Source organism: Ciconia boyciana, chromosome 12, assembly GCF_034638445.1.
Source record: "Ciconia boyciana chromosome 12, ASM3463844v1, whole genome shotgun sequence".
Lineage (NCBI taxonomy): Eukaryota > Metazoa > Chordata > Aves > Ciconiiformes > Ciconiidae > Ciconia > Ciconia boyciana.
This window is the reverse complement of record NC_132945.1, coordinates 2,103,053-2,112,376: the sequence shown is the minus strand read 5'-3', so window position 1 is coordinate 2,112,376 and position 9,324 is coordinate 2,103,053. Positions and strand designations below refer to the sequence as shown.

The 9,324-nt window shown below is 52.8% G+C and overlaps 1 protein-coding gene across 2 annotated transcripts; it reads right to left on the bottom strand.

Moving 5' to 3' along the window:
- Positions 1–564: 564 nt before the first annotated feature.
- Positions 565–8,602, bottom strand: GPR174 (G protein-coupled receptor 174). 2 transcript variants are annotated; one of them, XM_072877027.1, is made up of 3 exons: positions 8,531–8,602; positions 6,160–6,233; positions 565–1,965 (listed from the first exon to the last, which is right to left on the bottom strand). In XM_072877027.1, the coding sequence occupies exon 3, from the start codon at positions 1,543–1,545 to the stop codon at positions 565–567; it is 981 nt and encodes a 326-aa protein (XP_072733128.1). In that variant the 5' UTR covers positions 1,546–1,965; positions 6,160–6,233; positions 8,531–8,602. The 2 variants fall into 2 exon arrangements, with proteins under 2 accessions (XP_072733128.1, XP_072733129.1); XM_072877028.1 differs by lacking the exon at positions 6,160–6,233 and having other exon boundaries at positions 8,531–8,596.
- Positions 8,603–9,324: the final 722 nt, after the last annotated feature.

Here is a 9,324-nt window from a genome sequence, read left to right as displayed (position 1 = left end):
TCGCTCCGTGGCCAACATGGCTTGAGGCAGGCTCTTGGCACTCGCCATAGAAATTGGTCACTGCTGGATTGTCTTTCGCTTCAGAAATATATAATACTGTGTCACCTACTAATTTTTAGGACCAAATTCTTTCTGCGTAGCAAGACCCCAAAATCTTTGCTGCCTCTCGCTGAAGCCAGGGTGCGTGACCAGGACGTGGCCGGGTAATGGCCCCCCGGGGCATTACCCGGGGGGGGCACAGCATCACCTCTCGCCACGGATCCGCGTCCTCGTCCTACTGCCAAAGCTACCTGGCTGCCCAGCTTAGAAATAAGGCCCGTGGGAATTACACGGTGTTATTTATAGTCAGAGAAAATTTGCAACCCAAGTATTAACTCAACATACTTTCAGTCAGGTTTGGGTTTGGGGGGGGATTTTGTTTGTTTTTTCTCCAACCCTCACTGAAATCAGCAGAAGCTTGTCTGAATCGTCGCTCTCAGTGTCCTGGGGGAAAAAAAATTGGGCCAAACCCCCAAAACATAGTGAACTTTTGAAGTCCTGGCAACCATTTGGGGAAGGCCAGCGCTAGTAGTCCATGGCGTCCTCCCTGAGCCCATCTCTGGAGTGCTTCCTCACGTAACTGAGGTTGTGGAGCTGAATGCTGTCCTGCAAATCCTGCCTGGAAAGGCGTCTCCGGAACTCATCTGTAGTAAAGTAGTAGATGACTGGGTCCACACAGGAGTTCAAGCTGGCAAGGCACAAAGCTACAACGTGAAACACCGAGATCACCTTCTGGACGCAGCCATTTTTAATCTTTTTGGTTTTGACAAAGAAATCTAGTGGAAAGCTGATATGATAAGGTGCAAAGCAAATCAGAAATACCAGAGCGCAGGTGAGAATCATCTTTAAAGCCTTTTTTTTCTCTCCGAGGTCATGTGAAGCAGAATTTTTTTCTTTTAGTGATAAGATGGTCTTCCACGAGCAGTATAGGATGATGAGTAGGGGTGTTACGAACCCCACCAATTCACCTATCGTCATCATTGCAATGGAGAGGGGAAGCTCAACGTCCTTTACGGGGAGATCCACAAAACACGTGTTTTTATCATCCCGGTGAAGTCTGAGAAGCGGGAAGGGCAAACAGCCAATGCAGACCACGACCCACCCAACGATGCTGATATACACATCGCAGATGCGTTTGCAGTTGCTGAATTTGAATGGGTGCATCAGAAACAAATATCGTCTTACACTGATGCAAACCAAGAAGTAGATGCTGGCGTACATATTGACGTACTTCAGGTAGAAGCAAAGCATGCAGAGACCTCCTCCAAATTCCCACGTTCCGGTCAAGTAGTAGAAAATCCTCAAGGGCAAGGACAAAACCTGCGATAAGTCGGCGATGGCTAAATTGATCATAAATATTACGGCCCTTTTAGTCTCTTTCATGTAGCCGTAAAAGACCCACAAAGCTAATGTGTTTCCTATGAGTCCAGGGATCAGGATGAAAGTGTACGTAATCGCATAGTAGGTCTTGAGGTCTGTTTCGGTGCAGGTCGAACTGTTCGTCATGGTTGTGCTCCAGATCCGTGCTCAGCCCCAGCATGATAACATGTTCCTCACTTGCATCCTGCAGCCCGGTTGTCCTCGGGTTGTCGGTGCTTAAATAAAAAGGTTCAGCTCTGGCATCCGTGTGTGAGGCTTCGGTTACCAGATCATCGCGTCCACTCTGGGGAGGAGCTTCGTTATGGGGTGAGTGAGTTAATTAAAGTCCTGCTCGGGTGCTTTGCTCATGCTCTTTGTCAGAAGTTCCCAGACCTGACTCTAGTGGCTTGCAGGACTGACAGGGAGAGGATCCACACCGAGAAATGCATCGTCACGTGCCGAAGCAGTTGACAGTTCGTCACTGGAGCTGCACCTCTGTCACCTTTTGGGTGGCATTTCAGCCACTTCTCTCAACACGGGAGTTTGACAACCGACGTGGCCCTGCAGCTGAAAGACAGAAAGGTGCAGTTAGAACGCTGCGGGGAGACACGGGTCTTACAAAGCAAAAGGTATGGCAAAGCTTGCAAGAGCATCTCTCTAGCAGAAACCTATTGCTCGTAGCATCTGTGGTGATCGGCTCTTCTCCCGCCTAACAAGCGCCGTGCCTTGCCCAGTGAAGGCAGGTGCAAAACCACTGAGGAATAAATAGAAAATGTGTTTAATTGCTGCTACAAACCAGCCTCCCGTGCTAGACCGCCAAGCAGAAGTCACCCCTGATAGCAGAGCATGTTTAACTTGCTGCCAGGCTCCTGCAGCCGCGTCTTTCCCAGCTCCAGCTTTTCCATCCGACTCTCCCCTTGCCTCCAGTTGCGTTGGTCCCGCCGCGCCCGAGCGCGCAGCCAGCGCAGGGATGCTCCGGTGAGCGCCGTGCCTGCATCCCTCCTCGCTGCCCCGCCGCGGGCAGAGGGATGCTCTTGCCTCACACTGCACTCCTGAGTTTAACGCTCCCCTGGTCTTCCCAGGAAAGCCCTTCAGAAACTTCCCCCCGCACCACGGCTATAGACAGCCGAGAAGATGACAGAACAAAATCTGCTTTTTATGTAAACGAGCCTGACACACTCAGCTGAGAAATGAATATTTTTCCACCGGTGCAGCCGCTGCTGCTGCTGCGGCACAGAGTGAAAGTCCCAAGTCGGTGGCTTTCACCAAACCCGGGTCAACTTTTTCGTTCATCTTTCATAAACAGAACATAAAACACTTGCATGCAAGCAGGAACAACTGGCCCACTTAATTAAACACTTCTTGCCGCAGGACTACTTGCATTATATTAAATTTGGCTTTCTCACAACTGCTTTTTCTAAGCCTTTCCTTTACCCATCTTGCGCATGTGACTGCTGTGGCTGTGGGAAATACCAGATATTGCCACTAAGGTGACTGTAGGTGGACTTTATTTTAAAATTGTTTGCATGGTAAGCAGCTGAAATTATCTAAATCTGTCAGACTAAAAAAAAAAAAAAACAAACCCAGATCTGATAAATATAGAGGAAATTCAGATCTCTGTCCAAACCCTCTCAGGCTTGCCTTTTGCTTCAGCATGAAGAATTAACCTACAGGTCTAATTGGGAAAAGTTTGTAGGTACCAACCAAGATGCCAAAGGCACCTTTATAAAGGCAAAATTATATCCTGCTGCAGTCCCTGATGGTTTTTCCTGTGCTTTGAGGTATAGGAGTTAAAATGTGAACATTTATTAATGAAGCTGATGTTCAACACTTTGCCAGCATGATTGCACCGAAACCTTGAAATAGCTTTGGGTGGAAACAGAAAATCTTCTACAAAAGGAAACGGTTTGGGGGGGTGTCTATTCTGTGTCTATTTGTGTAGTTTCTCTTGCATACCATTGAGTAACGAGTCCAACAAGACGGAGATGTCTTCCTTTCTTCCAGGGAGCCAGCATCTAACATAACCAGTAGAGCAAAATGGCTCGTGAAATAATCCCGTTAAACTTCAGAAGCAACGATTAATAAGCCGTAGAGTTAATTAGCCTTCTGTTCAAAGACTTTCCGATTCTTTTATTAATTCTCCGCCTAACTTCCAATGCACAAGCCTGCACGACTAATTCTAGAAATGTGAGTAATCCCTTCGTCATGCAGAAAAACTAATTGGTGCTCACCTACTTGTTAGGTTTTATCCATCACTGCTGGGTAACTCAGGCCGAGGGCTTCGGTTTCCACGTGCTGGAGCTTGACTGGGACAAGTAACTGGGAGGGGGTTGTGGATGTGGCTGCTTTTTGGCAGGACCTGTCATGCTCTGGGGTTCCCTGGGGCTTCAGAGCTCGCCCTCGGCAGTGGTTAACCCCTTTGGGGTTCAGGTGGGTTCCTCCCTTCTCCTCTGTACTGGGATCGAGCCAAACCAGTTGGCCAAAACCAGTACATCCTCCCCGAGTGGTCGGAAATTGCCTTGCTGGGCTTGAAAAAATGCTGACTATAGGTACAGGCAGAGCAGGCTGTGCTGGGAAAGCATCCAGAGCTGCTTCCTGGGGACTGGTACTTAGAGAGGATGGGAGGGATGCTCTCTTTCATGTTGGTTTTCCATGGCGATGCTGAGGCCCTGTGAAGATGTGTCCATCTTTACTGTTACAGGAGACTCCGCAGCATGACGTGTCCGGGCTTCCCATCCAGGTCCTGGTCCTGCCAGGGTGTCTGAGCAAAACAACCGCGTTGTAGGGCTGGGGCACCAGTGACCGGGTGCATCCTCTCGCTCCCAGAGAGCTCCTCTGTTCCTCTTGGCTCCCCAGACACCAGCACCGTCCCCTAGGACACGGGCAGCCCGCCCAGCAGAGCGAGGGTGACTCGCGAGGAGCTGCACAGCTTTGCCTTGGGTTGATTTTCACTTTTTTCCCACCCAGAATGTCTCAACTTCGTGCCTGAAGTTTGCTCTGAAGGGTCAGCAGCGAGCAGCTCGGGTGACTTTGCGGTGTCCCGCTCCCGCAGAGGCACACGCGCCCAGCTGGCACCGCTCCTGCCAACACTGCTTGGGCAGGGCTACGCCTGGGCGGGGAGCATCTACAGGGGCGTTTGCAAGATAAAGCCCTAAACCTGCATCACCCAGCTCTGCCTTCCAGGGATTTTTTAAAATATTTTGTTTTTTAAACAAGCTTGTCCTTCCTCTCATCTCTTGCCCGGTGGCTCCTATCACCCAGGCAGGGAGACTGAACCATGCTCCTTTTCCTCTGGCTGCATTCCCGGGTGGGTAAATCCACCCTGCCTCCATCGCTGGGCCATGAGACATGCGAAGAGGAGGACAAGGTGCAGTCCCAGCCCATCTGTCTGTTCGCAGCCCAGTGCGCACACACGTGCGCACACACGTGCACACGAGCATTTTTCCTGCTGCCCCCCAGCACCTGCATTTCCCCATCCCCACTGCACAGCAACTTTCCTGCAACACCATCCTCTGTTCCCTCCAGCCCGGCCCCGGGGCAGGGATGCGCTTCCAGCACCTTCTGCCTCTCCCTAGGGCTGCAACCCTGCAGCACAAGGGGTCCCAGAAAGCCCAGCTAAAGCCGGGAACAACGAGGGTGCTCGCCCAGGGCACCCAGAAATGCCCCTGCGAGAGCTGCCACCCTCGGAGGGGTTGTGAAAACACGGCAATGTGAGAAACTGCGCTTTGGAAATCCCGAGCAGTAACATTGCAAAGTTCAGCCAAATGTGCTATGTAAAAACCAGCAGGATGCTAAAAAAAGCTCCAGAAAGAGGAAATTTTGTTTCACATGCTCTGTGCTCGCTTCCCCTTGGAGCAGGGGGCTGGCTGCGGTGGTAGGTGCAAGACTCTCCCCAGACGTGGCTTCTGTCTTGCCCTCCATGGTTTTTCCCCCCTATTTTGCCCAGGAGACCCCACAGTCAGCCATGTCAGGGCTCTGGATGAAGACTTCTCATTTGGACTTAATGAGTCAGAAACACCAGGTACGTTTTGTAGCCAGCCTTTACAACCAGGGCTTGTTAACGCTTGTTGAAGCTGGGCACGTATTGTGTAAAGTATTCTCTATATGCTGAAGGGCAGCTATATACCCGTATGCTCCATATGAACAAGTGCAGGAGCTGGGGATGTAGGAGCAGTCACGGCCGCAACACCCGTGGGCCTGGGGTGCAGCAGGGCTCTGCCCCATGCCCGCGTCGGAGCCTGTCACACCCCCCACGAGCAATCAGGCTCCTCACCTGAGGGTGGTTATCACTGCCCGGGTCAACCCAGGACCCTCGTTAGCAAATCCTGTGGGTTTTACCCCAGGAAGCAAAGCCACAGCAGCTCTTAAAGCCCAGCTCAGTGGAGGAGAGGCTCTTAAACCAGCTTGGGGGAGAGCAGCCCATGGGCAGGTGCTGTTTGTAGGTGCTGCCCCTGCTGCAGTATCGTGCCTCGTCTGTCCCTTCTTGGAGCTCAGGTCCTTAGGGAGCCTGGGATGCTCCCCAACCCTCCTGCTGCCTCCCAGAACCAGGGTACCAGCTCAGCCTGGCTGGATCCTGCCACCAAGCACCCTTCTCGCAAGGAGCGCTGCTGGCCCAGGTGAGCAGTGAGTGCGTAGGCACCCCAGTTTGGTGTGGGGCTGGTATTTATGCTGTAAAACCTAGTAAAGGCTGTGGCAGAGGTGATGTGGGCAGAGCAGCAGCTGGTACTGTACCTGACACCCCGGTATCATCTGCTGACTTACCCTTTCGGGGGGAGGCTTGGGCGTGCTGCTGACTGGGACTGCTCTTCTATTTTTTCCTCCTTTGCCTCCACAGCCTAAAATAAAAGGAGAATGTGCACAGGGGTAATTTCAAATAGAAATCCAGTTTCCTGCTGAAGCCACACAAGCAGAGGAGGTGTGGTGGGGGCTCTGTCCCTCCCTGTGCAGTTGGCTGGGGATGTGGGGACACGGGAGCTGGCCCAGGGACCAGAGCAGGGCAGCGGTGTCCTGTGCCGGGCTTCTCCAGTAACCACTTGTTTTCTATGTCACCTGAAGTGCTGCTGTCCTATTTCGGCAGAGATAACTACTAGTAGTGATGATTAATAGGTAGTAACTGAAAATAGAAATGTTAGAAATATAAACTGATTGTTGCATAGGATTGCTTTTTAGTTCCTTTAAGAAATGTCAAGGGAGGATAAAGGCTTTTCTCCCTCGAAGCAGTTTTCTGGTAGATATTTGGGGTTTATGCCTTCTTCCATAGGAGCAATGCCGCCTCTTGCTGTGCTAACTGTGGAGGTTTCTCTTTTATTTCCTCTTTGGTAGCGTCTGCCCACAGAGGCCAGAGCGCTTTTCTTTGGCATCCTCGGGGCCTCCTGTGTTTTGCTGTGCTTGTCCCGGCACAGCAGGAACGCCGACCCGCCGCGTTCCCTGCCTGCCCTACCCCAGCCCAGGCACCTCTGGGCTGCAGCACCTCCCAGCCCGGGTACTGGCAGCCTCCAGAGCATCCTTCCCCTCGCCCAGCATCTCTTCTGCACCAGGTGTACTCTTGAGTTGCCGGAATATATTTGCTAATGCTGTGTTTGCAAAGTGATATGGGTGAGAGCGGCTTTTTCACTTTGACTCAGTTGCAGAGTACCGGAGTAAGTGCCTGTGCATCCCATCTGATTTCTGTGGTCACCTGAAATGTGAGTCACTGAAGGTGGTGAGTGGCTGCTCCAGGGGAAAAAGCAGCGGAACAGCCAAGATCTTACAGGTTAGGACTGGGGGGCATTGGCACAGCAGAAAGAAAAGGTTTCTTTCTATTTGTTCTTGCATTAATTTCTCATTTGCTCATGATTAAGGTTTCTGTGGCATGCCTCCCCTCCGCCTTGCCCACACTCCCTGCCCTTCTGCCCACGGCCGTGCTGGGAGGAGTGGCGGAGCTGCCGGCATCTGCCCGAGGGAGACCCTGCTCTGGCACTGAAATTTTGGGAAGGGGCTGTGGGGCTGGAGCCCGGGGGAGCTCACTGGGACGAGGGGCCGGGCTGCGGTGGCGGGGGGCTGGCTGCGTGCCGCTGGGCGGTGAGTCAGGCGGGCAGGCAGCTGGGGACACCGGGGGGATTTTGGCTGGGTAAATTCCAAGAAAGTGCAGGAAAAATAAACGCTCTGGTTTAATGCCATGTGAAATACGCTGGTTTTGCCTTTTAATCCTTTGCAAAAGCTCTCGTCCTCCCTTGTTAATACTTATACTGGTTAAAAAGGGAAAATAAACCTGGAGCAGCGGTGTTGTGTATTTGCCTAATTCCCCACCCCTCTTCTCTCTTCCTGGCGCACCCTGATGTCCCTGATAGCTGTGCATAGTAACGAGCACCAAAGCTGCAATTTTTCCACCCAAACTGTCAGCACATGCCCCCCGGGGAGGCGCAGCCATGCGCCCACGCTCACCAGGCTGCGAGCAGTGGGGGGGGCACAGATAACCCTGCCTCCCCCCCTTCTTACCATTAAGTGGAAAATCGCCAGTGGAAAGTCAGCGTACTGCCTCTTGCGAGGAACAGACTGCTTAAGGAAACCCACGGGACAAATACAGTGAGGCGAACCCAAGTGAGACCCCGAGTAACGAGTGAATCAGCCCAGTTCGCCCCGGGCTTGGGGAGATGGGGCCGTGTGGCCTCAAAAAGTCCACTCACAGACAAGTCCCTTCACAAGCAGCTGTGGGTTTTGCAAGGTTAAGAATCGCCGCAATTGGTGTTATTCTTACACGTAGCTTCTTGATACTCATGTAACCGTAATAGAAAATATGGTTTTGAACTTCATGGCTGGCTATTTTGGCTTAAGCTGTACCCCTCCTCCCTCGGATACACAGGGCACTTACATGGAGCTTGCTCTTCTGATAAATGGAGATATTAGCTCCTCGCCCGTACCTGGGCTTAGCCTGCGTCTCCTCGCTTCTACTCATTTACTTTGGGAGACTCACAGGGGTCCGTGATTAAAGCTGCACCTCCTGCCTCTCGCCGGGGTGTCCCCATCCCCTCTCGGCACTCCTAGTGCGAGTCAAAGAGGCACCAAGTCTACGTTGCAATAATCAAAAAAAGTACAATTTAAACCCGTTAGCCTGAACCAAAGATAACTGGGGATAAAAGAATATCGGTCCTACCTTTGCTGTCTCAGCGGGCTGCTCCGGTGTGACCCCCACGGGCCCCGATCCGTGGGTGCCGGCAGCGGGTCCCCACCCCTCTTGACGTGCAAAGCAAAAGTGCAACTGGCGGGCGCAGCAGCCTGCGCCCGCGCGGGAGGGGAGCGGAGCAGAGCAGGGCCCTCCCCGGCCAGCAGCGCTTTCTGTGCTGCTCCTCCTGCCCCGCGGCCGAGCTGGACCTGACCCTTTTTCTTTCTTTCTTTTTTGTGGTTTTTTTCTCTATATATATTTACACGTATGTAAAGGTGCTGTTGGTTTTGGGGTGTTTTGGAAACTGCCGCCGCAGCGTGACAGCCGCCGTTTGCTGCGAGGTTGCTGTCGCCCCAGCAGCCTCCCCCGCTGCCGGTGCTGGGGGTCCGGGGGGCTCGACGCCTCGGCAGCACCAGCTCGCAGAGCCCCTGTCTGCCGAGGACACGCGGCTAACGAGGCTGGCGGAGCGAGATGCTTCATCGGTTATTTTCCTGTCCCTTCCCCAGCTTTCTGGGAAAGGTTCCCTCGCTCCCGTCTGGACGTTGTGACCCCCGCGCTGCGGGTCCCTGCACCCAGCGCTTTGGGGGGGGCTTCAGAGATTCGCGCTGGAGCTGATCACCGTCTGGTTTGGGCTTCCCCAAAAGCAGGAGGTTCTCCACGGTCGTTATTTTCCTATTCAGCGGATTTCGGCAGCTCATGAGGAGCAAACCAGGGCCAGAGCTGAGGACTCTTCTCTTACAAATAAATGCTTGTGCCACAAAGCGGCGTTGCCCATCTCCGTGGCC

Coding starts and splice junctions, on each gene's coding strand:
- GPR174 (XM_072877027.1), bottom strand. CDS start 1,545: ATGACGAACAGTTCGACCTGCACCGAAACAGACCTCAAGACCTACTAT.